Raw genomic sequence first — 26,916 nt, 5'->3', positions numbered from 1 at the left:
CAGCGTACATCATGAAAGAGGGGAATGCCACATGCACAAAAAAAAGTGTCCTCCCCAGAACACGCTGGAGAACGATGGGCACGGTTTACAAGGGGCAAGCTGAGGAAAGAAGAGAGACACAGGATGAGTTTGAGATTGAAGCATGGAAAACAGGCCATGCAGAAACATCTACACGCATGCCAATTATTCAGCTCATCACTGAGACCTGCAGACTTTTAGAGAAGATGTAGAGAATCTTGTGAAGTGAATTTCAACTGTAACTAAAATCATCTCTGGTCCATTCAAAGAAATGACACATACCTAAGAAGGCCCAAGGTGCATCACAAAACCATATTCAGTCTGATTCCTCAATCCTACTTTCATTAGGTTACTCAGAAACCATAGTCCACCACGTTCAAGAGATTATAACCTCCTCACATTTGCTCAGAGGAAAATCAATTAAGGGAAGGCTTTTGGAATTAGGGGGGAGGATGTGCAGGTTATTTATATGTCCAGGTGCAAAAGAAGAAATTAAACAAAAGCCGTAATAAAATACACAGTAAATAATCTCAATAAAAATAAATCTCTCAATAAAATAAATCCATGCATTATTTCTATATTCCGGATTGTGACGAACATGTGCAATGTTTCAATTCAGGATACCTGTGTGTATTCTCTATACAGACTTGTTCTACAGGTCATATAGATGTGTGTATATATTTTATTGTTTGAGACATCCTATACTTTAAGCAATCATGCAATAAAAAAACTGCTTGGTTATGGAAAGAATTTGAGGCACACACATACAAAAAAGAATTTGGTGACTCGTCAATGTGTGTGCCTCAAATTCTTTCCATTACCAAGCATGAAAAGATGGCAAAAAGTGCAAAAAAGATATAAAATAAAATGGATCTCACCAGAGCTCAAAAATGTAAAAAAATTTGCATGTGTGTCAGTTTACAGCAGTTTGTTTTATTGCATGATTGCTGAAAGTATAGGATGCCTCAAACAATAAAAGCTGCACCTTTAAAGCTTGAGTGTCTGAGCTAAACACAAGTGGAAATCGGATGGGCAGAAATCAGAGGAAGGTTTATGAAGGCTGGTGGGGGCCATTTATTTTATAAACCATGTTAAGCCTCTGGAAAGATTCATCATCTATTACCAGGTGCTTTATTGAAGTCTCACATCGATCATTTACAGCATTTTGACAGCCAGATGTACATCTGCTTTATTATATTACATAAAGTATTACCTTATTAGTTTACCTTTTATTAGGGTGATCACCTACATTTTTCTTAGAGTCAGTGGAAGTTTTATGAGATATTTTAGTTGTTGAAGGAGCCTCCAGTATTTCCTTTTCTTAATTACTTCTATTAACCCGACCTCTTTTCAGCTGCTATAATCTAAGTAATAAGCTTTCTCCACCCCCCACCCAGTCTTAAACATAAACATTAAATCATGCTTATTAAGAGGTTTAAGGTTAGTGCTGGGGATTTTTAAAATATATATAAATAATAATCCAAAAAATCCCCCACACACACACTACAAAACCTTGCCTTTGAGTATTTTTCTACACCAGCACACCACCGAGTGCATTTCTTCTAAGCACTTGATCCTATAAGCATGTTCAATATTAATAGACGTGTTAATTATACTCACTCAGTGAGGAAGACGCCCATTGAAGGCATAAAGGAGGGGGAAAAGCAGACTTGTTAGATACCAGCACTGGCAGTGCCACTCACACGGCACGGAGACATGCTTTACATGGCATGTAATAATGACAGCTTTTCACAAACAAGGATTCGGCGTATGAGTGGAAATGCTCAACACTCGACCTGGGATGTAAAACGTTGGTGGGTGGGTGCAGGTAAACCGAGTACATGTGCTATGTACAATCTGACAGGGTCCTGCAGAAGCACAAGCAGCTCTTCAGTTTGTGCTCTCCTGATCAAACGTTAACTTCTTATTGTTATGTACATTATTTCAAGTATAATTTCTCCTGTAACTCTACATATACACATATATATATTTATATACCATGTAGAAAAAAATGCAAGTAAAATAAAGAGACATGCACTTTGTTGTAATTCAAATGGTCCATGAGTGTATTTTCTGGAAGTAGAAAAGAAAAAAAAAATAGGGAGAGTGAAACATTTTGGTTTTGCATCATAAAATCGATGATCGGAACGCACGAATTAATAAACCTATAGCGTTTTTCTTTTCTTTACGTCTCCTACGCCGTCCATAGTGACATTTACATCCAGGCCTCCCTTTCCCCCTCCCACCCTACCTCAAACACTTCTAAATTAAGTTAATACAAGTCAAATCAATTATAAAATACAAAAAAAGGAAAACAAAGCATTTTTAAAACAAAAACAAAAAATATCCGGGACAGTATTTTTCGATATATATTTTTTTTTCTGCACAAGCCAAGAGGGGCACACCTCAAAGCAACAAGGTTTAAACACAGGATGTGTAAAAGCTCAGTGAGGTGAAAAACTAATCAGACTGTATTGAGGTAGCTGTGCTCTGCCCAGTGCAGAAAAACTGGCTTTAATAGTTAAGGTGTTACTTACTTACAAAAAAAAAAAAATTAATAAGGAAAACAACAAAAACTGAGGTTATTGTACAAAGGGGAAGACAGACAAATAAATGAAAACCCACATGCAGGATACACAACATGCAGCTTCCATTTGGAGATCTGATTTAGTCAATGCATTCACACCCACCCACCCACAAAGTCCTATACTCCTGTGCCCCCTGCTCTGAACCAGTCAAACATTCACACTGGACACGGTAAACAAATGTAAACAGCTTTCCTAGTCTCTCCGGCTATGTTTAGGCAGCTGTGTAGGATGCTCAAACTGGATTCTGTTCTTGTACTTTTTTTATTTTTTGACAAATTTGTGCATTTTCATAAACTACCTGAATCCTTTATGTTTTTTTTTTGTTTGTTAGTTTTTTTCCCTATCGATGCATCCTTACTCCAGAATGGAAATGACTCGCCTTTGTGTGTGTTACGGCTTTATGGAAATTTACAGGAGAAATATTTTGGGGGGAAAAAGTTAACCGGCTGCCTAAACTTAACCCCTTGTTAAGTCACATCAGATTTTTTTTTTTTTTTTAATATTAGAATTTTTTTTTTAAACACGGACCAAAAAAAAACCCCATGATTTCTATAAAATAGTGTTCAAACTTGGTACACATCGTAGAGCTTTTCTTCATGCGCTGAAAAGGGAGGACACAAAAAAAAAAAAGCAACTGAATTTAGTATTTCTGTTTGTTTGAAATGCAAATTGTTAAAAACTGATCAACTAAAAAAAAAAAAAAAAATGTAAGCAAAACAACAAAAAAATTATCGTTTTAAGACCAAACCAGCAGAACATCCACGGATGTGGGAATAATAATAATAACAATAATAATAATGGTCATTAATACTTAAAGACTTCAGCTCTATGTGGTCCCCTCCACACCCGCTAGTTTAAAAAAAAAAAAAAAAAAAAGATCTGTTACATTTATTATATTATTGTTATGTTTGTGTTGACGCGGCCTTCCTCGTGCACGTTCGTTGGTGCTTGGGCACACGATCACGCATATACATACACACACACACATTCTTTCTATCTACACAGTGAGTGAGAGGAAAGTGGGGGTTGGGGTGATGGTGGGTTGTGTTTCTGTGCTCAGATGAGTCAGGACCAGAACATTTCAGCCAGGTTAGTGTCGATGCTGTAGATCCAGAGCACCAGGGGGAGTGAGAGAGCCACGAACGGCCAGGAGATGCCCTCGGTGCAGGCGCTGAGCAAGCATGATTTTCTCGGGGGCGTGTCCAAATCTTTACCGGGTTCGAGGTAATTCCTGGCTACAAACTTTAGCACCTCATCCAGCAGGATGACGGGCAGCGAAATCTTCAGAACCATCAGCCACTGGGTTACGTTCAGCGGCGTGATCTGGAAGATCATCTGGGGATGGAGGAACGAGAAAGAAATCAGTACGGGAAAAGACGTCTGCACAAAAGACGTGTGCGCCAAACGCAAATGATTTTCTTTCAATTCATTCAGCTCTGTAAATGTGCAGCTCATACCGGCAGAGGCTCCACATAGAGGATGAGAAAGTGAAGGGACATGGAGAGGCAGATGGCTCCCAGCAGCCATACGTTCTCCCACGGGGGCATGCGCAGCAGAGACTGGTTCTCTGACACACTGCAAAGAAAAAAAAAGACCATCACGAGTCAGACCTGAAACAATTCAGTTTCTAGAGGAATTGGAACAGCTTGAAAAGCATGTACTGACCTGTTGAGAGCATTGCACATCTCGATGGTGACCAGCACAGACAGGGCCATGGTCATTGGATAAGGTGACTCAAACACCTCACAGTTAATGCCCTTAAACTCTGGGTTCTCCGGTCCACACTGGAGAAAGTGACTCTGAGGAAGGAGAATGAAGAATTTAGAAAAGTTTAGTTACAGCACAAATAACTACACAGGCTGAATCTTTTAGTGTTTTTCAATCTGCTAAAAAAAAAGTGCTAACCAGATGATAGACGTTGACTCTTGGTCCGTCTTCAGCAGCAATAAACCACCAAGCAGCAGCTCCAACTGTGGCGGCACCAACGTAGCCTACAGAGCACATATTCCACATCGTTATCTCTCTGGTAAATTTCTGCTGGTTTATTTCTAGTTAAATCTAATAGTAAATGCACTCACAGCCAATAGCCAGGTATCGGAAAAAGAGCCAGCCGGAGATGAGTGGTTCCTTGGCGTTGCGAGGGGCTTTACTCATGATATCCAAATCGGGAGGGTTGAAGCCAAGGGCTGTAGCAGGAAGACCGTCCGTCACCAAGTTAACCCACAGCAACTGCACCGGGATCAGCGCCTCGGGAAATCCCAGAGCCGCAGTCAAGAAAATGCTGTCAATCAGAAAAAAAACAGCGATTCGAAAACATTTCTACCGCATGACGCTTATCTAAAAACCAAAAATTGAAAAAAGACCTCGTACCAAACCACCTCTCCCACATTGGAGGAAATGAGGTAGCGGATGAATTGCTTCATGTTGTTGTAAATGGCTCGCCCTTCCTCCACGGCTGCAACGATGGTGGCGAAGTTATCATCAGCCAGTACCATCTCAGAAGCCGTCTTAGCCACAGCCGTGCCTGAGCCCATCGCAATGCCTATTTCTGCCTTCTTCAGTGCAGGGGCATCGTTTACGCCATCGCCAGTCTGGAGCAGAGAAACGGCAGGTGTGTACAATTGTAAAAATCTACTGCAGGAAGCAATGCCTAACAACAGGCTATGTTCGGTATAATTAAAAGCAGAACCATTACCATGGCTGTGATCTCATCATAAGACTGGAGGTACTCCACAATCTTGGATTTATGCGAAGGCTCGACGCGAGCAAAACAGCGGGCAGTGAGCACGGCTTCGCGCTGCGCCGCCAGCGACAGGTCGTCAAACTCGCGGCCTGTGAAAGCCATGCGTGAAACATCATCGTTTTCCTTGAAGATACCGATGCGCCTGCAGATAGCCACGGCCGTGCCCTTGTTGTCACCGGTAATCATGATGACCCGGATGCCGGCCAGGCGACATAGTCTGATGGAGGCTGCCACCTCGGCTCTGGGAGGGTCCAGCATGCCCACACAACCCACGAATGTCAGATCAGTCTGCATTGATTAAAAAATAAAAAAAACTTAAATTATGGTCAGAGTACATATTTGAGTAAATGTAAAAATTCTGCGGTTAATTTTGTACGCTGAATCAAGGGTCGACCGATCAATCGGGCGATTTTGGCCATTTTTGAATCGATTGGCCAACTGTGCTGCAAAATTAGGCCGATTATTAGGCAGGCGAGTCTGACAGACCAAACCATCTGTGTACGTTCTGCACTTGTTTGTGAGAACATGATTTTCTCATACCAGCAGATGGCAGTAGAGTCAACCCCTGATAATTTACGAGTTCCCATTTGGAACCTAACAGCACAGTGCGGATTTTGTAAAAATTCATGAAAATCCGCAGCGGGACCGAATGTTAAGGAATGTTAGGAATAACATTTTAAACTACATTTTCACTAACAAATTTTTAAGTGACAACGTCTAGACGAATTCACTAAGGTACCATAGGGGCTGCGTCTACAATTCGAGGATTTTCAGGACTCACTGGGGTTTTTAGAATGTAACGTTTAAACAACCAGTTTCTCAGATTTCTGTTTCTGTAATACTGTAATCAGTGTGGTCACATGCACAGCTTTTTGCTTCGGTGTTCACGATTCACAATTTCTGACCTCATACTGGACAAAGCAAGACGAATCCTCCAGCTGAAACTCTTCTTTGCTGATCGGGTTGTCCCGTGTGGCAAGGGCCAGGCAACGCAGCGTGTCCCGTCCTGTCCCATACTCGCGAATTACGCTCAGGATCTTCTCCTTGATGCCTGGCGTCAAGGGAACCTTATTACTGCCCACACGGATGTGTGTACACCTGTCAATCACTCCCTCTGGTGCACCCTTAACAAACACACAAAAACAAAAAATCATGAAGAAAATGCAGAATATGCAAAAAAAAAAAGCTTTTCTCCTAGATCTAAAAATTTTTTCTTGATAAAATAGCCCTAGATCAAGCTAAGCTAAAGTCTTCCTGCCTGGTAAAACGAATAGCTCTGAGTTTTAGAATTGAATAATAAAAATCTAGTTAAAAAAAAAAAAAAAACAAGTTTAACCTGATGAACTGATTACACGAAATAAATAAATAAATAAATAAATAAATGTAATAAATGCAGCAGCACCTCAGTGGGCATTTTTATTTATTTAAAATAGACAAAAATAGAGGTCAAGCAAACCACTGGGAGACAGCAGGGGTGCATTTCTGAGAGTGTTTGGGGGTGGTGGCATAAATATATATATTTATAACTAGAACGTCATGTCTTAAAACATGGAGAAAAAAAACATGGAAAAACACAGTAAAATATAGAATTCTTAATGTCCACACTAACCAGATACCTTTTTTATTTCCTCATGATAAAAGAAACAGAATAGTGGTGCAACCTAAGCAAAACTGGATGACTTCTTGATAAAACCCGAAAGGAATATTAGGCATTAGTGTAATAGACTGCATAATTAAATGCCATATAATCCATTAATCTGAGTTTTTAAACCACCTTTCAGTTTGTTAGTCAATCGAAAGTTGGACTAAAAATGACCAAATAAACAGTTCTGGACAAAATATTTTAATAAAAATATTTCCTATTCCGAAGAAATTAAAATTACCTTGACAAACATCTTGCCGAGAGCAGAGCGCGCCTTGTTGGGGGTGCAGTACACGGACATGGACTTCCTGTCCCGCGAGAACTCCAGTGTGAATTCTTTCTTCATCAGCTGCTTAATAACCTGAGTCGAAAAAACACAAGCATGCAATTAGCTGACTATAAAACACACACACACACACACACACACACACACACACACACACTGTAAGAATGTGTGTTTACAGAGTTGCAGGCGTTGGCTCGTTCAATCTTGGTAAGAGACTTGAGATCATTGTCGAACACGTTCATCTTCTCCACCAGACATGTGAGAGCCGTTTCTGTTGCCTCTCCAACCTTCTCATACACTCCTTTGGCCTGGGATGATGAAACCACAAACAGGAATAGCATGAGCACAGAGGGAAAAGACTGAGGTCTTGAAGTCAAATGAACATGTACAAGGGTTTAAACAACAGTTTTAGAAACAGACCTCGTTATAGTCCAGAGAGGAGTCATTGCACAGGGCACAGATTGTAGCCATCTCAACCAGACCATCATACTTGGAGCATTTCACTGGTTTCCCATCATGGAACCTGAACAGATATAAAAAAAAAAAAAAAAAGTGTTGAAAATAAAAATATCTTGCAACAAGCCAATATCACATGAAAATAGTGATAAAGTGACTTACACTTGTCCTTCAGGAGCGTATGTGGAGCCAGTAATGGTGAACTCTTTGAGAGAGCAGTTATCTCCCTGGACTTTGTCAATGATGAACATCTGAAACGCACAAGGGCATGCATGCAGTCGATTAACCAGCAGGTGGCGCATAGAAACACTAACGTACATAAAAAAAGATCCTGAGAACATAAAAACTTCAGGGAACTTATATAGAGGTCAGGTAGGGGTGAGTACTGACTAAAGGATACTGAAGAAAAAAAACCCAGCATGCTGGATAAGAACCAAATTGGCACTGTGATTTTTCCGGTGAGGAAAACCAGAGCCTTGGGACCAAGCAGCAATGTCCCCTTAGAGATACAACCAAACAGTAAGCAAGAGAGAAAACACGATCGAGTGAAAGCACAGAGCTGGCACTGCGCTTGACGAATCTAAGCGGCGCCTCGTGAATGATTCGAGTAAACAAACTCCATATAAGATCTCGGTGTGCCGTCTTTCTCGCCGGTTTGTGGTTTTAACCAGCAGACTTACATAAAACAACCCACATTACATGACAAAATAAAACTGGTTAAAGTAACGAGATAAACAAACCAGTTTCTCAAAGTTTACCTTTTCACATTTGGAGAAAAAGGCAACGGGGGTGTTTACACCAAAAACATTTTAGCCGCTCTTCTCCTGCTCGAATGAATTTAAATATAATGTACTGGAATATCTGGCAACACGATGAGTCATTACACCGACCTGGATTTGTTTATTATGCAGGTCGTAACATCATTCAAACCTGTTCTGTTCTTAGGGAACGTGTGTGAAATCTGCAGGTACATGACTGTTCGGTGAAACGGTCTAAAACACAAGGTCGGTTACGCAACACCTCTGCAAGTAACTGACGACCGCATACTGATGAGCATACAAAGAGTAGTGACGAAGCAAAAGCCAGGGGAGAAGGTGGCGAGTGGCATTAACGAGAGGTGAAAAAGAAAAAACTAGAAAAGGAAAAGAAAAATTAAAGGTGCTTTATACATGGCACGTGCTTCACAGAACCGTGAAATTCTTTCTTCGTGTACCGTTGTGATGTCAGAAAGCTGGGGTCAGCCGTGTCACAGCAACCCTGGAGCACAGCGGGTTAGGGGCCTTGCTCAAGAGCCCCAAGAGTGACAACTTGGCAATACCGAGGCTTGAACCCCTCCCCCCCGATCAGTAACTTAGAGCCTTAAGATGTTGAAACTCTGATCAGAAGGCCATGAGTTCAAATCCCACACCACAAAGCCAGGCCCTTGAGCAAGTTGTATGAATGGGATAATTGGCAAATGCCATAAAGGTAAATAAGTCGGTATAAGAGACGAGGTCATTATATGGACTGCTCCATCAGCAGACTAACGGGGTTTGTGTTTTCTGGTCTTTTGAACTTTATTAATGAAGATGGAGAGAGTAGTTGATGAAGAAGTGACTGTTTAAAGTTGTGAAAGCAGGAAATCTAGTGGGCGTTCCACTCGATTACATTAGACATCAATTTACATCAATCACCGACTTTCACTTATCAGAACCTGCCACACATACCTAGATACTCAAGGTTTCGATTGGGTGAACTGCTTCTAAAAGTAAACCAATAAAATATTTTATCCAATGAGCGCTCCTCACCCTGCACACGACATCTGGTTGGTGGTGAGAGTGCCGGTCTTGTCTGAGCAGATAACCGAAGTGCAGCCCAGCGTTTCTACCGAGGGCAGCGAGCGCACGATGGCGTTCTTCTTAGCCATGCGGCGAGTGCCCAGCGCGAGGCAGGTAGTAATGACGGCGGGAAGCCCTTCGGGTATGGCGGCTACGGCCAGAGCCACGGCGATCTTAAAGTAGTAGACGGCGCCACGGATCCAAGAGCCACCGTGCACGGGGTCGTTAAAGTGGCCGATGTTGATGATCCACACGGCGACACAGATGAGAGAGATGACTTTGGAAAGCTGCTCTCCGAACTCGTCCAGCTTTTGCTGCAGCGGCGTCCGCTCTTGCTCGGTGGAAGCCATCTCGTCGCGGATCTTGCCGATTTCAGTGTTCACGCCCGTGGCCACCACGACGCCCACGGCCTTCCCGGCGGCGATGTTTGTGCCCTGACGAACCATAGCACAGAAATCAATTAGAGGCAAACAAAAACTAAATCTGCCTTTTTAACACTTTTAAATATTAATTATGACAAGATTCTCCAAAAAAAAAAAAAAACAGGAGTTCTCAAAATAGATGAGATTAGACATCCTGTAAGAGAAGGAATCATGTTTCTAACAGAAACTTACGGAGAACAGCATGTTCTTCTTGTCCTGGTTTACAGCCCGCGGATCAGGCACTGGATCTGTGTGTTTAATCACTGATACAGACTCTCCTACAGGAAAACAGACAATCAGAAACCAACATGGTGAAAGTGCAACTTGTTTAAGCTTCTGCTGATTTCGTCAGTTACTTTATATCCAACAGCAGCACCTTTTCAGGCTTCCTGCAGGTAACACCAAATTTAATGTAATGTTTTCTCAAAAGTTGGTATATGACTGCAAAGTCTAAGGCAGAACCGGTCAGATGTTTCTATGGCACGAGATATGGACAAAAAAAAAGAAAAATATGGAGCCGAGTTAAAAAAACTAAATAGCAAAAGCAGTCAGTCGCCTGAAGATGTCTGAAACCATGTGCGTTTCCTAAAACAGCGAACGTTGCGCTTTGATTGGACTGTTGAATAGTAATGCGCTTAAGCCTAGTGACTATCGGGCCGGTTTACAATCAGATCTCAGCCGTCAAAACATCCGCGAGGTTCCTGTGCTGCAGGCAGAATGAATCTTAAAAAAAACAAACAAAAAGAACCCAATCTTCTCCTTTTCCACTCTTGGCAGTAATCACGCCTTAGATTGCTATGAGATACATGCTTGCAGTTTTCTAAAGGTTTTCCCCCCAGAGGACCACACAAATGATCTTTTACTGCATTTACAGTCAACAAAGTCTGTTTTTACTAAAATGCTCATCATTAGGGGTGTTTTAAACCTGTATGTCCACTTTCAGATTTAAAAGAAAAAGTCATTTTACATTTATGGCATTTGGCAGACACCATCATCCAGAGTATAGGTCAACGGTTCATCGGTTTTGCTGATTAATCAGCACCTGATAGTTGCAGAAACTATTCGCCATCTGCAAAAATCCATAACAATAGTTTTTTCGGGTTGTGTTATACTGTATAAGGGTGGCCTCTAGAGGCGAAGCACTGACATCACATGCTGTTTGTTTAATTAGATTTGGATGCAACTGTTATTTTATTTATTTAGAGTGTTACTTTGTGATTCAATTTTAAATGAATATCTTATTTACCACAACATTTATTAATATAATCAATATATTCATATATATTTATTATTTTATTTTAATAATAAAGTTTGGTTGCTTTATTAATTTTTATTTTTTTTATTCAGCATCAAGGTTCAGTATTCATTTTAAAAACTTTTGATTCATTGGTCATTGGCAAGCGCAATCCAACCTAACTATCGTTAATGCCCACTATCGGTCGACCTCTAATCCAAAGTATTTTACATTGACCTCAATTATACAACTGAGCATGTTTACGGAGTTAAAGGATTTGAACTCTCCAAACAGAAGTGCAACACCTTAACCACTGAGATCACCCTAGACTGCTGAAATCTTTACCAAGTAAGGTAGTGGAGCAAAATTAAACCCTACTAAAAGGTTTCCTCCCTCTCACTCAATTTTTCCTTTTCAGAGATACAGACATCACTGACCACCCATTAAGGTCAGAATCCTGGGAGGAAAACTGTACGATCTTTTCGTCTTCCACACTACAGGGCAGTTGTTTATTTTTCCTCCAATCACTGATACCAGTCCTCAACATTCAACTCTAGCAGCTTGAACAGGTTTTAGATCTACATTTGCGCACCCTGGAGTTTGTACTAAAACAGCCGGAGAAAAAAAAAAGAATACCACATAAATATCGCATCTTTTTACATATGCACGTACACTGCATAAATGAATTTAATTCATTTTATTTGTTGTTATTTATTGTTATTTTAATGCCCTGTCAGCATCGTTGGTTCTGGTTATGCTCATGCTAATAGCAATAGCATCTTTGTTATATGAGGTCTTTCATTTTGATGCTCGGAAAACATTTGATTTTTTTGGTGATACATTTTGAAAGCTGTATCAATGAACATGTCGTACCTGTCAGAATGGACTGGTCCACTCGCAGCGTAGTGGATTTGATAGAAGTGAGGCGGATATCTGCAGGAACTTTGTCACCCACTAGAGAGGAAACAGAAAACAGGAGGTCAGAGATGAGCACAAAGGATAGATCGCTGTTGAAAACATGTACATTCGTATCTTCTTGGTTGAAGCAACACGAAATCCTTGTCTTTAAACAAACCATATCATCATAACTTTATCCCTAGCATTTAAAAGGATGCATGTCTCCAGACAGAACTCTTAATGACGACTAAGGGCCTTCAGAAGCCTAGCAGGCACTCACAGAACTTGTAACATGGGAACATTAGGAACAGTACCACAAGATTAAGATCAAAGAATTAAGCTCAAACTAGGGTCAAAGAACTACATTCAGGGTTTTAAGATTATTGAAAGAAAACAACTTGTCCATATTGTGGACTGATGCAAGTTCCCTAAAGTGTAGCTTTAACCATGTGAACAAAAGCGAAGTTGATCTGATTTGACGATGAGCAAATGTAAAATAAATCTGGTCAATTCGGAGCCCTGGATCATTCCAATGTTCTTGGTGTGAACCCGTTAAAGATGAATGGAACCGGGATCGGGGAAAAGTTCTCAGATTTCTGAAGTCTTTGCCAAAAAGAGCTGCGAGAAAAAGTTAAGAAAAAGTTTAAAGATGGGCCAGGGTTCTCAGGCAAATGCTAAAAATAGCTAGTGGCTCATTCTTTCCACAAAATGGGAGGGGGGTGGATACTAGTTATAAATGGGGGGGTTGAGAGAGAGAGATAACGTAAACATTTAATTCTTTTATAAACAAACCGTTAAATCAACACGGCGGACTGACATTTATTAGTCACACGGAAGAGCGTTCACTTAAACCATCACCTTAGAATGAATAAACGGTAGGTTTATGTGAAGAATGTTTCAATGAGCTGGTTTCAGGCCAATCTTGAACAATAGTCTGAGAAGGATCAGAACTGAAGCTTGTCCAGACAAACTCATGAGGGCATTTACTCATGACTGATTCCAGGATTGCTATAAATATCACACACTACTTTTTCTTGAGATCCTGAACCAAACCAAACGAACAAAATGTGGAACGTGTACCCGATTTAAAGCTCATGGTGAGAAAAAAAAAAAAAAGGTCAAACAGTAGGGTGACCTACTTAAGGTAGACAAGGAGAAAACACTCTCCTTGAATTAAAGCTCATTTCAGATCGGTTTAGAGACAGAATGAAACAACGTAGAATTAAAGAGTCTAAGTAACGTTGATCTTCCAGTTAACACTGACTGAACCAATAAGCTTTTGGGAAGTGATGTTTATTGCGGTTTAATGTGGGTTATGAAACAGCTCAAAAACCTGAAAATAGCCCATAAGCTAAATAAGGTGTGCCAAATCAGAACAGCATGGCTGGGGCATCAGTAAAGCATGGCAGGGGCAGGGGCAAGCTTAAGCACTCATATGGAAAAACCAAATGTGAATAGTCTTCTTTTATTTGTGTGTAGTGGTCTGAGGAAAACACATACGATGCCACCGTGTGTGTTGTGTGTGTGTGTGTGTTCCCCTTGCGAAGACCTTGCGAACTAAATGCAATTTCCTCTTCAGAATGAATGTCAGCGTTGGAGCGTAGAGAACTGAAGTCCGATTAATTTAGTATGTAATTAGATATAGACTCAAAAAATACAATAATACAAAGAATTTCCTGGATAAAATGCACAGAAAATGAATATTAGGACGTTTTCAGGTCTCTATATGGTCAAAGAAATGTCAAAAAGTCACCACACACCAAAGTCTGCCTCGCAGTCAACTTTTACCTACTTGGTGCCAAAGGCGTCCGATTATGCTAAAAAAAAAAATAGGCCGATTATTAGGCGGGCGCATCTGAAACACCAAACCGTGCGTGTACGTTCTGCGATTGCGTCGACCAAAGTCGATTTGTTTGTACCGGGCTTTATGTAAATTAGTTTTAAATTTAAGACACTAACTGAGGAACTGGATTGGTGTTCTTAGAATGAGCGCTTCCAAAAAAACAACCGTTCTAAAAGTTACCCAGCGAGTCAAAGCTCTATTACAAAAGGTGTCTTTTGTCTTCGTTACTGTTCACAGTTCAAATCAATAGAAATCAATAAAATTATCAAAAGTTATCAATGGCTCTGACGATTTCCCTTTCTCTTAGACACGAGAGAACCATAAAGGCTCACCCCGCACTCAAGCTAATTAAGTGAACACATCCTCCAGGTCCAATTCAGCCACTGTGGCTAGAAACCAGCCAGAGAGGTCTAACTGAAGACCACCCCCATCCTGCTTAGAGAGAGGAGAGTCGCCATCTGTTTGGCTAATTACCTCCTAAGATTAGTCAGAGTTGCATGCCGCTGAGTGCACCGTCTCAGCAACGGGGTTGTGATGTGCACTTCGTAGAGATAGATATAGATATATTATATATATATATATATAAAAATGTTGTTATTTATTATTAGTTATAAAATTTATTTAAAGCAAATCGTTTTATATGGATAGTCTAACAAATCATTAGCATTGCTAACAGCATTTTTGGAAGGAGTCTCCAGTGTCAGAGTTAAAGCTTGAGGTTTTCTGCCATGGGAAAGTCTTCGAAACTAAAGTGTCTGTGGTTTTACGGTAACAGGACAAGCTCCATTGAATATTGTCATACAACAGCATTAGAGGTTGAATGATAACGACATTTTATCATGTAGAAAAATAAAACGAACTAATTAATATATTTAAAATAGTGCTCGCTGTGCAGCGCGCCGCCTCGCGTGTTAAAACAGTAATTCGCCTCTAGAGGTTGCTCTCAATGACAGTGGTCCAGGAGCTGGAAAAACTATCGGCATAGATCAAACTGCACGATTAATCAGTCGACCTCTAAACGGTGTGCCCATGTTCTATTTCAGGGGTTTTCAGCTTATGAGGACGACGTCTTTGTGAAAATACGAGCATCGTGCATACGCTAAGGGGTTCACGAGTTCTTTTTCTCGCAGACTCTGACCGAGCTGAAACATTTAGCAAGTGGTCAGTATTTTCATAATCCCAGCACATCCTGTACCCTTTTTAAAGGTCACTAATTCCTCAGTTACAGGCATCAGTGATGTGACACCACGCACTGACACTTCCTTCTGGCTCGGTGGGGACTCGTCTGTACAATTCCCTCCAGAGTCCAAAAGCGATGTATCGCTGCACTAAGAGCTCCGACGCCCATTTTCCAAAGTTCAAGAACTCTTAAAACAAATTCTCAGGAAAATGGAGAGTTCCTGGCTGTGTTTGTGTTGTGCTTTTCTTACTGGACTTTGTTCATTCGTCTTGTTTGTCAGCACTTACCGTACTGTAATGGCATAACTGATGGGGAAAAGTTCTTACACCTGGATTTCGAGAATTCCTCAACCATGACTTACAATCAGACCAATTTATAGGTTCCCTTTTCCCCTCTCATTTTAAAGAATTCCACTTGGCTCAGCTTTTCTTAATTTACAGTAAATTATGATTAATCTCTTAATATTTTATCGCGCACTGCAAACTGAATTTAAGCCAAATTCTGAGGCACAATTCTATTTTGTTGCCATGACAAACTGAATTCCATTCCATTAAATATTATTCATCAGCACTCTCCTTCCCAGTTACAGATTTTGCAATGTGCTCAACATCTTCATGTTTGGTATCCAAATGCCAGTATTTACAGCTGGGGATAAATACAGGTATTTAAGATCGTTGTTGTAACGCAGTTGATCAGTCAAACTGGCAGTTCTCATGCCGTCCCACCAACATACCCCCTTCAAGGTCAGGGACGAGAAAAAAAAAAAGAAGGTAAATGCAGATTACATATGCAATGCAATACAACGGCCCTCATATACACGCATTGTGTAAACTCTCCTGGCATGACTCATTTTCCTTATGATGCAATTCACACATAACTCAAGCCATCATTGAGGTTCATTTTTAAAACGTCTTGAAAACTAAGCTACTGATCTAGGACATCTATTAAAATGGATGGATGTTAGAGTACTATCTAAGGATGAGATGTACAGTGCTGCTGCCTTGCAGATGGCGTACACCAGACAGGAGACAGAAACACTTCTCAGGCCAAACAGTGGATCAGGTGTGCGCAACCCGAGCTAACGGCACCGGTGTCGCGTTACACGGCAACAGCTAGCGGGCGCGTGAGAGGCAGCGGAGAAGTATAGCTCTGTGGGAGGCTCGGAAAGCACACGTTGGGGAGGGGTCTGATGGGCTTGCTTTTCATCGTCGCCTTCCAAGGACATGCCTCCAGCAAAGAGTATGAGAAACATAAGATGCGGTTCGATCTTTAGCCGATGACTCATTTCATTAGAGTAGGAGGGATAGGTTTAAAAAAAAAAAAAATGATGCCGTTCCTCTCTTCAGCTATTCAGAGATGACATTCATGCCGTGGTTTTAGTGGAGTGTGCTGAGGGGGCTGACAGCTCGTTGGAGGAGAGCCATGTCATGGCTAATTCTTTTCTGCACTAGTACATGGCACAAAATGAGATAGAGAACAGAATATGAAAATCTGAAAGTGGGCTGATATTCTCCTTTCAAACAGGTATAAGGCAAAACCTGCAAGGTCACAGCAGGTTTATAAAAAAAAGTATAAAAAAAAAAAATCCCATGGCATCATCTGCAGCAGAACTGCCAGACGAAACAGAACTTGAGCACTAGATCAGTGACGCAGGTGGTGTGTAACATCTCAAATATATATATAAAATCAATTTTATAAACAGTGGAACTAATCCCAGACCATGACTCATATAGAGATGCTTGATGGACAAACTCTTATCCAGACGAGTATGTCCACATACAAATTCATGCAAATCCATTCAGTGAATGTATTCAATGTTCCCCCTACTTAAAATTCCTCTCATGCTGCACACCCTTTCGCTTCTTTCACCCCCAGCAGTCTTTGTTTTTCCTCTTTGTCCTCTGAATTAGTCTCAATCTGCAACCGAATGGGTTAACACCCCGTCGGCTGACTGAGAATCGAATCCCTCTCTCAAATCTCGCCTCGGTGTCTCCTTCTCACTGCGGACAAACACACCAAGCAGGCGACGATGACGCAGGGAGAAGGTGGCCAATCTGCACAGGGGGAGGCTGAGTAAGCGAGAGACGGGGTCATTTAAAAGAGCCAGTGCATCTCCTCGGTTCTTCTTTAAGCTTGCGGAGCACGTAGCCTTTTTCACTAAATCGGATGGGTGCTAAGCAGTCCCTTCTCCGAGACCTGGAAGAAACATGTGCTCTGTTGTACTGCTTATAAGACAGCATTATTAGCAAGCACTGCTGAGATGTTTTATATGCAACAGTGATCCAGAAAAGGAAGAAGCTCAGGGGTGTAATATTTACCGATCCCATAGTGTGTACAGAAGGTGTGTGTATAAACATCATATTGCAACAAGCCAAAAAGAGTGAATTTACCCTTCCCTGATTACATATTGGAGGAGTCTTTATTCTATTCTATATATCAGTCTTGCTGATCCTTTGGTGTTAGACGGTTATAGCTTAGTTATAAGAAGACTTTGTACCTCTTCATGCTTTCTCCACTCTTTTGAAAACCATCAGGATCAACCAACACGAAAAAAAAATCACTTACATCGATCAGACATTATGACCACCTGTCTAATATTGTGTTGGTCCCCTTTTGCTGCCAAAACAGTCCAGACCTGTTGAGCATCAACAGCATGAACTTCTTCAGAAATTTCAGCTACAGCGGCTCATCTGTTGGATCGGACCACCCCAAAACCACCCCCTTCTAAAACGTCAACTTTGAGGACAAAATGTTCACATGCTGCCTAATAAATAAATAGATCTAAAAATATATATAGATAATTGTTGTTCTTCACATCACTGGTCATAATGTTATGCCTGGTGTACATCAGTGACTTGAATAAATATAAACACAGTGCATCACAGAGTAATGGTCATTGTAGCCAATCCTTAAAACATTCGACCTGAACAGACAAAATGATGGTACACAAAGGTGAGCTCCATCAGGTTTTAAAGTAGATACAGTGGATTAGTTGATTCACTTCCTTCTTAGACAAAGCAACATTTAATAGAGCAGCCGATGCAAAGCGTTGACGCAGAGCTTTGAGCTTCTCTTGCTTTTTTCCGCATGTTTAGGCACGTTTTCTTTTCTGAAAACCTGCGCGCACACACACACCCTAACCTTGCTTGATAAAAAAAAAAAACCAAGTACAATCGGTAACTTGATCACTCTGAGACATTACAGGCAGCATTTGGGCAGAACGAAGACTTGGCCAACCACTGTTTGCGGTGATAAGACTGCTCGACGCAATCGCACACTCTGGCTGGTGTTTAATATCAACAGACGTTCGGAATGAGACATTCTTACCGGCCACTTCCACAATATCCCCAGGAACAATGTCTCTGGCTTTGATCCTCTGCACGCTCTTCCTGTCCTGTCGATACACTTTTCCCATCTCTGGCTCGTACTCCTTGAGGGCCTCGATGGCATTTTCTGCGTTTCGCTCCTGCAAACGTAATTAAAAACAAAATAAGCACACAGGCACTGACAAAGAACAGGTTAACATGTGATTAAAACAAAGAACAGGTTACATGTGGTACAGTTCAGGATCAAAACGTTTTGGGTGTGGTGGCCGAGCCAATGAAATGGAGAGTAGGATCAGCAAGTGCTTATCTCGCTACGTATTACTTTGAGATGCTTTTACACCACCGCAATTGCAGATCTGGGTCTTGTTTATGATCGATGCCAACAAAAGCAAGGCGGCAAAAATGGTTATATATTAACCTTAAGTAAAGTGAGAGACACTGCTGGGGACGAGGTGCACCAGTCAATTAAAGGAATTATAGAAACTATTCCTTCTGAATGTCAAAGTGCACATGCAGATACGATTTCAACTCAAAATCAAACTTTAAGTACAAAGACATGGTGGTTTTATTTGGATGATTGGGGGGGTCATCCTCTCCGCTTTTTTTACCAGTTTCTCCTTTTTTTTTTTTTTTTTTTTTTTTGCCAAATCTCGGTTCCTCTCGAATGTCTTTAGGAAGTTGGTTTACGACAGACAATGTTATGTTGTTAAAACCACATAAGCTTTATGCTGAGGGATCCTTTATCCTGCGACTATGCAGAAAATTGGGCTCCGAATACATACGGCAAATAGAAAATATAAATATAACAATATCGACTTTGTCCCTTAGTGGTCGCTCCCTGGAATTGTTGCTGAGAAACCGCCTCAGTTATTTACTCTGGATGTTTAATGGGTGTGTAAACTGCAGCGCGTTCGCTGGGGCAGGTGTGTACCCTGGACGACGCTGATGACTGAAGACGTGCCCGTAGAGGGACGGAAGATAATTAGCTGGTAAATCCCACGAGTGGCCCCCGGGCCAAGAACACGCCTTAAAGACTTTAACCTCTTTCCAACTAGCAAGCAACTATTTCCTCACTTGTAGTGTGTCTTTCTTCAGCAATTTTTCTTTTGCGACGAGAAATGTAATAGTGAACTGCCTGTACAATTTGCTCCTTCCCAGACGAGACCACAATTGTTCCACATGCAAAACAATAAAATTAACTAACATTTATTAAATAAAAGCTGCTTGTTCCAAAGGTAAGATCCAAAAAGAATCACTTGAGACAATGGATCGGATTTGTCGCTTTAGCACCCATGAAACTGCTCAATTGCTGCATTGTTTATTGATAGCATGAGGAAGAGGAATGGAAAGAAAAAAAATTTGCATAGCCAAAAACAAAACCCTCCCAAGAATCTCATTGGTGTATGAAAAAGAACGAACGCTCTGAGCTACGGCACATCGTTTTCTCACTGCCACATTGCAATTCACAGGGTTAAGTTTCTCGCATGAGCCCAGTGACCAAAATAAAACCACTGAAACTGGGACACTGGTTTCATGGCAATTAAAAGGTAGTGGAAAGGGAAAGAAAAGAAAAGCCCTCGGCGCTACGCTGGGAAGGCTGGGCTATCTTAAGACGAGCAGAAACGAGATCACCATGTGCTTTCATTTCACAACAAGGGCAATCTCATTGAAGAAAAAAGGAACCGACAAACAAAAGCAGGCTCACTACATTCACTGCGTAGCAAAGATGATGTCTATGCCACTCAATTGTTCACAGGGGTGAAGCAAAACCAAAAATCTTTTGTTTAATCAAAAAAGAACAGCAGTTTAAAAAATAATTATAAAAGCTGTGTATTGAGTCTGGTGATTTGTCGAATCTGCAAATTTACGGTTTATAACATGCTGGTCCTGATATTTGGTATCATTTATAACAGTGAATTCACAGGGATTTTTGTGGCATCAAAATTTTTAAAGCTAACAAAAGCAAATCGAACAATCCTTAACGCCTCCTGTATATAATCCGAGTGTCTGGCTTTAACCGCAATTGAAAATATGCTGTTTTATGAAACGCAAAAACCCAAATCCAAGCCACAATCAATAATTTTACTATATCTGACCCAATCATGCTTATAATCCCTATGGCATCGCATTTGCTGTATTTTCAATATGCCACAATTATTAAGTGCAAAAAAAAAAAAAGGTGAACTTACCTGCCAAACACCGACGATGGCATTGGCTATAAGAATTAACAATATTACAAAAGGCTCCACAAAAGCCGTGATGGTTTCTTCACCCTCTTCGAACCAGGCCAGTGCCTAAAGAGAAAAAGGAAGAATACTTGGATAAGTGTCAAATAATAAAGCATCACTGTGGCTTTTACTTTCTTTTCTTTTTGAGGTGCTTAATTCCTCGGTGTTTCTTTGGGCAGGTAAGAACCCATCAAACACACACAGGAGCGAAACAACTGGTTTTTGACGAGGTGGTTTGGATCCGTTTCCAAGTGGAGAAGTGAAGTGAAACCGGTGGTATATTTTTGAAGAAGCAAACTGTCCTGCTTAGAATATTTAGAATGAAATAGATAGCAAGAAGCTGAGGAGATTTTTTTTTTTATGTGGACACAATCTGTAAACGCAATCTGCGGCAAAAAGATCCAACTCGCTGTTAGAAGCGAACATGCCGCGTATGGCTTGAAGACACGTCGATCCTCAGCTGCACCACAATTTACCGTGAGGCCCATAAATGCTGGTGAAATTCAATTGTAATTCCAAATTCAGAAGTGAATCAATCAGGGTGTGTATTTTTTTTCCCTGAGAGAATATTAACACAATTTGATGACATCATGCATCTTCTGGCAGAATTCAGTGCTCGGTTATCATCGCCTCTCTGCAGAATTTCAACGTATCTAGATGCTACAGCTCATTATGCATACGGGACTGGAAACAGATGGGCGTTTTTTGGAGATCCGGTGAAGCAGCTCAAGCCTAATCATCCACCTCCACTCTCCGTAATAACTTCCTACGCGATGACTCGTTAAAATAGAGGTGGTATGTTTCGTAAAATCTACCTGCACCACAGAGGCTCGAATTTAACCGACGAACCATGATCACAGCACACAAACATACACAGGCAGATCAAACGCCCCAAAACACCAACATCCTGGGCCGGTTGCTGAGAAACAGCAGAGGCTATTTCCTGGATGCATAAATTTATTCTCGCGCACGACAAGCCGAGCATTAAAATAGAACCTTTTTCAACTTTCCAGGCAAAGCGTTTTTTATTTCCTTTAGAGGAATTTCAAAACATGCTTGTCATGGACCACAAACAAGTCGTAGATGCTTCAGACCACCAGCTAAGCTACATGCTGAATTTAGCTATTAACTTTATTAATCATGCAATATTTATACAAATATAAAAAAACAAAAACATGCAATCTAATGCGATCCCGATTGGCGTTAATAAATCATTAAATTGACTCTGCTCAATAAAAGGCACGTTATTCATTAAATAATTAAGGTTGCGCCTTTAACACCGTAACGATTAGCGCCTCGTTAACGCTGGCATTTACACGTCTGTTTTTAGGCGATTTTACTCCTGATGAACATTAATTATCGGTGGACTAATTATCCACCATTAGCAGCAAACAATTAATAAATGCAGCATCTTAATTTATGCGGGATTGTGCGAGTTTACTGGAAATGGTTTGCATTTTAATAAGTGCTTTCATGAACGATTTTGTGACCAAGCAATGATCTCGTCCTGGGCATCACGTCAACGTGTCGATTCAGGATTTTTTTTTTTTTTTTTTAAAGACCAACCGAGCTCTGAAGAGGACTGCAGTCTTGCACCCTTTAGTAATCGGGTAGTGATAGTGCTGAACGTGTGACGCAAAATCTCTCGAGGCACCTAGTGGGAAAGGAACACTAGAGTATGAGTGAGCCAGGAAGACTGTGCTACTGATTTACAGCTCGGATTCCAGGCTGTCATCAGCTCGCGCGCTCTGGAACGACGATCCGGCCAATAAGGGATGACTGAAAGGTTACTAGGGTAAACGCTACACTCTCACTCCTGCTGACTATCTGACGTCCTTGTCTGCTCAAAGCATTCTTAGTGATAATGCGGTCGCAACAGGAAACTGGTAGTGTAAGGTTACCGAGGTCACACACACACACACACAGGAACGGGATTGTAACCAGCCACGCTGTTCACAGCTGTACAAGCCCTGTTAAACACACCATGCTCGTCGTCCTGAACAACGTGACTTACCATAGCTGAAGCGTCTGCATTAACACTGTGACACATGACTCTTCATCACTTAGCATCTTAACAAATAAACACATTATTACTTTGCTTGTCCATTAAACACAGTATAGCTCAATTTCTGATTGGTCAGGAGATTCATTCTAAACAACTGCATTACTTCTGTAATGCTCGTTTTATCTTCTACATAAAAGCGCACAAACGTGCATTTCTATAGTAGCGAGGAATATCACATATACTTGAACATGCTAGTTTGTTGTATGATTCTCAGGTGAAATTCATTGTAACGTTTATGCAAGAGATTGGAAAAACCGTTCCCTGACATGGGAAAATCTTTAGGACAGCGGACTTTGCGCTTACTCGGTAACATGATGTGCTGTATTTATTAACTCCTAGCAAGAGGGGAGGGTTAAGAAACATGTAATAAGCTGGTGTAAGAACAACAGTTTATAGTGGGTACATCATTAGTAATAAAAGAGATTTGTATCATATTTGTTTCTACGTCACCAACTAAAACTATAAATCAGTAATTAAAATGTAATGCGCAAATATTTTTGCATAAGAGAAACTTAGAGATGTCGTCTTTTTTTTCCCCCGGCTGGGGTCACAGCGGATCGTCCGTCTCCATACCCCCTGTCCTCTACATCTACCGCTTTCAAACCAACTACCTGCATGTCTTCCTTCACCACATCCATAAACCTCCTCCTTGGTCTTCCTCTTTTCCTACTTCCTGGTGGCTCCATCCTCAGCATTCTCCTACTGATATACCCCATGTCCCTCCTCTGCACATGTCCATACTATCTCAATGCAATTTTCCTCTAATAAACTCATTTCTAATCCTGTCCATCCTCGTCACTCCCAACATCTTCAGCTCTGCTACCTCCAGCTCCACCTCCTGTCTTTTACTCAATGCCACTGTCTCTAAATCATATAACATCTCAGGTCTCACCAAAGTCCTATAAACTTTCCCTTTCACTCTTGCAGATACTCTTCTATCACAAATCACTCCTGCTATCACTCTTCTCCACTCACTCCACCCTGCCTGCACTCTTGCCTTCACTTCTCCAACACACTCTCCATTACTTTACACTGTTGACCCCACTGTTGAACTCCTCCCTGCAAACGCACCCCTCCACTGCCCTCCCTCTCATTCACACACATGTACTCTGACTTACCCCTACTAACTTTCATTCCTCTTCTCTCTCCAGTGCATACCTCCACCTGCTCCCTACTCTCACCACAAATCACAATATCATCCACAAACATCGTAGTCCATGGAGACTCCTGTCTGACCTTGTCCATCATCCTGTCCACATCACTGCAAACAGGAAAGGACTTCGAGCCGATCCTTGATGCAGTTCCACCTTGAACCAGTCTGGTGTTCCTACTGCACACATCACTGCTGTCTGGACTTCCTCATACGATACCACAACTCCTCTCTACACCCTGTCAAACACTTTCTCTAAATCCACAAACACACTCCTTCTGATCTTCTCTATACTTCTCAATCAACATTCTCGAAGCAAAAATAAACTTAGAGAGAAACAAACAAAAAAGAAAAATAATTTAGGTTGGCACCAAGGGGGCCGCATCGAAACACACTGTTGCTGATTTTCCTAACAGCACACCCCTGAAGTGTTTTAAAAGCAACACAAATGTTTTACAAGCAACACAAATGTAGTTCACACCTAGCAATTGCAAAAACTAAATCCCGACATATCCTTCAAGATTTTTTCGCCTGTCCCTGCCCCACCACTCCGACTCCAACCGTGACCCCGACTCCATTGCGTTTTAATCAACGAGGTCAACACGGTACTTACAAACGATATACACGCTGCCAGAAGAAGAATCCTGACAAGGAGATCCTCGAACTGCTCGATCACCAGCACCCACAACGACTTGCCTGGGAAACAAAAGGGAAACGCATATGAATAGACAGCGGAATGGGTGCAGATATGCATATGAAGAGAAAGTGTGGAAAGAAAACAAAAGTTACCTTCTTCTGCAGGCAGCTCTGTAGAACCAGCAGGAATTGCCACCACATACAAAAGAATAAAGAAAGAGGTTAAGAGGCATAAAAATAACCCATTCTAACATTTTAGCAATTGAATATATGTTCAAATTGTTATTTAGTAACTTAAAGCACAAAATATGGTCAAATGTGCCTTTTTTTAAACAACGCGAGATTTAATGAAGGCAGCATTGCGAATTGAAAACACTGCTTGACACCGCGGTGTTGAACAGACACCGCGGTGTTGAACAGACACCGGCTTGGGGGGGTGTTCTGAGTACGTTATGACGTCATCCGATTTCATTTGTAACGGTTGCCGGTGGCTTCGCTGCGAGGCCTCGAAACGTTTCCAACGCAAAACCGCCGGATAACACACGCTCCGCTCATTCTAAAGCACATTCACCTTCACATCAGCCCCAACAAGCACGGAACACCACGTAGTGCACTTAGAAACGTGACAGCGCTAATTTGCGTGATCGGGCTCCGCTAGGAAAATGAGCCGGGAACGCTAAGCGGTCTGATCTGCCGGTTTTTACTCACCGTTCGGTCCCCATTTCTCTCGCTGGCGTTTGACTTCATCGAGGCCCAGTCCGGTACTTTCATTCACGCTGAAATAACTGTAGACCTCCTCCACCGTTTTAGTGTGAGCGTTCTCCATTATGGACGGGATGGTCTGTGTGAGACCTGCGCGCGCGCACACACACACACCGGGAGCTGTTACTGTTCTTTCAGTTCCTCCGTAAAGACGCGCACAGGCAACACGTTCAGCTCTTAAGGAAGTCGATAACTAAGGACTGAATTAGCACAGCGCCGGGGAGTGTATCCGAGCTAAGAGTTATGCTAAGCTAACGTTACTTCACCGCAACCCTAAATAACGTTTTGAGCCGAACCGGTGTCTGGCGCTTCAAACTAATCTATCCTGAGCGGCCGTCATTAATAATATCTCTTTAGCTCATTCCTTAATATAATGAAAACCCGGCTTAGAACATGAACCCCTGAGCAGCTCTCAATCCCCTGCCTCTGTGTCCGCTGGTCGAATGAGCCGCATATGAGCTTCGCTTCTGTGTCCGCATGTGGAAGCCTTTGATTGGCTGTACACGACCCGGAAGTCTTGGACTCCTCTCATTGGCTGAAAACAACCCGGAAGTCGTGCGTGCGACGTACGAATAAGACGCTCGTGCGTCTTGATTCCTGTGAAGCAACAAGAGTCCCGGCGCCATGTGGAATGTAGAATAGGATGTTTGTGCAACACGTTGAAACTAAAAAAGAAACGACGTGAACCGGGAAGGCTTTAAAATGACGCCTTGATCCCAGAATTACTCAAACATCCAAGGAGAAATGGAGGATAAATGCGAGCACGGCGCCACCATGTTGGAAAGGGCAGATCTTCAAGCTGGTCTAATAGACTTACGCTGAAATCTAGAGCTTTATAAATGAATATTTATTTATTTTAACTTTAAAAAAGTCAACACTTTGTGTTGAATTTGTATATATACGTCAGTAGACAGTAGGGAATCACTTTTCACAGGTGTAATTCTTAATAAGAGAATATAGACCATGACTAGCATGTTGTTTGGTATCTATACAAATACATTTCTTCAATTTTACAATTGTCCATTCCAGTATTTTTTTTTTTCCAGAAATCAAATCCTGATTAAACGTTCATCAGGTGAACATCAAAACGATTTCAATCTTATACCATGACCTGAATTGTTTCCGCCAAATAAAACTCTTTTGCCCTTCTCAATATGGCGGACCGACTGAACCGCGGCTAATCTGAAGATCAAAACGCTCAATTGGTGGTCACGTGTCGACTGTTCTAGAATGAAGCCGCGCGGTATAGAAGTAGCAGCCGTCCAATAAGATCGTAGCTCCTGCTACGTCAGTCGGCTGTGATTGGATCAGCTGATCTCCCCGGTCTCATGACGTCGACGTCGTGACACAATGTCGGCTAGAAAACGTGCTGTAAATATTAATGAATGAAAAGAAAAATCTGCGATTTATTAAATATAAATAATTAATATAATGATAAGTAGTCCCATAATAATAAAGTAAGTTTTGGTTTATGAGTAAAATATGCATTTATTTCACATTGAAAATCGTTAGAAAATTAAAAATACATTAATACATGCATACTAATATAATATTATCACTAATATGACATTTCAGGATTATCTTGACTTTAATATCATCGAAATGTATACATCATCGACCTAT

General features: G+C 41.4%; 1 protein-coding gene across 1 annotated transcript; it reads right to left on the bottom strand.

The window, feature by feature from the left end:
- Nucleotides 1-2,056: 2,056 nt before the first annotated feature.
- On the bottom strand, nucleotides 2,057-25,763 carry atp2a2b (ATPase sarcoplasmic/endoplasmic reticulum Ca2+ transporting 2b). Its single transcript, XM_046867561.1, has 20 exons — nucleotides 25,240-25,763; nucleotides 24,685-24,702; nucleotides 24,509-24,591; nucleotides 20,642-20,746; nucleotides 18,454-18,592; nucleotides 12,080-12,160; nucleotides 10,165-10,250; nucleotides 9,532-9,984; nucleotides 7,896-7,996; nucleotides 7,698-7,800; nucleotides 7,454-7,585; nucleotides 7,233-7,352; nucleotides 6,255-6,473; nucleotides 5,302-5,637; nucleotides 4,977-5,197; nucleotides 4,685-4,887; nucleotides 4,512-4,597; nucleotides 4,272-4,405; nucleotides 4,064-4,181; nucleotides 2,057-3,941 (listed from the first exon to the last, which is right to left on the bottom strand). Exons 1-20 carry the CDS (start codon nucleotides 25,355-25,357, stop codon nucleotides 3,672-3,674), a joined length of 3,126 nt encoding a protein of 1,041 aa, XP_046723517.1. The 5' UTR covers nucleotides 25,358-25,763; the 3' UTR covers nucleotides 2,057-3,671.
- Between the last annotated feature and the right edge of the window lie 1,153 nt (nucleotides 25,764-26,916).

Source organism: Silurus meridionalis, chromosome 15, assembly GCF_014805685.1.
Source record: "Silurus meridionalis isolate SWU-2019-XX chromosome 15, ASM1480568v1, whole genome shotgun sequence".
Classification (NCBI taxonomy): Eukaryota; Metazoa; Chordata; class Actinopteri; order Siluriformes; family Siluridae; genus Silurus; species Silurus meridionalis.
The sequence above is the reverse complement of the archived record's forward strand: the minus strand, read 5'-3'. Positions and strand labels throughout refer to the sequence as shown.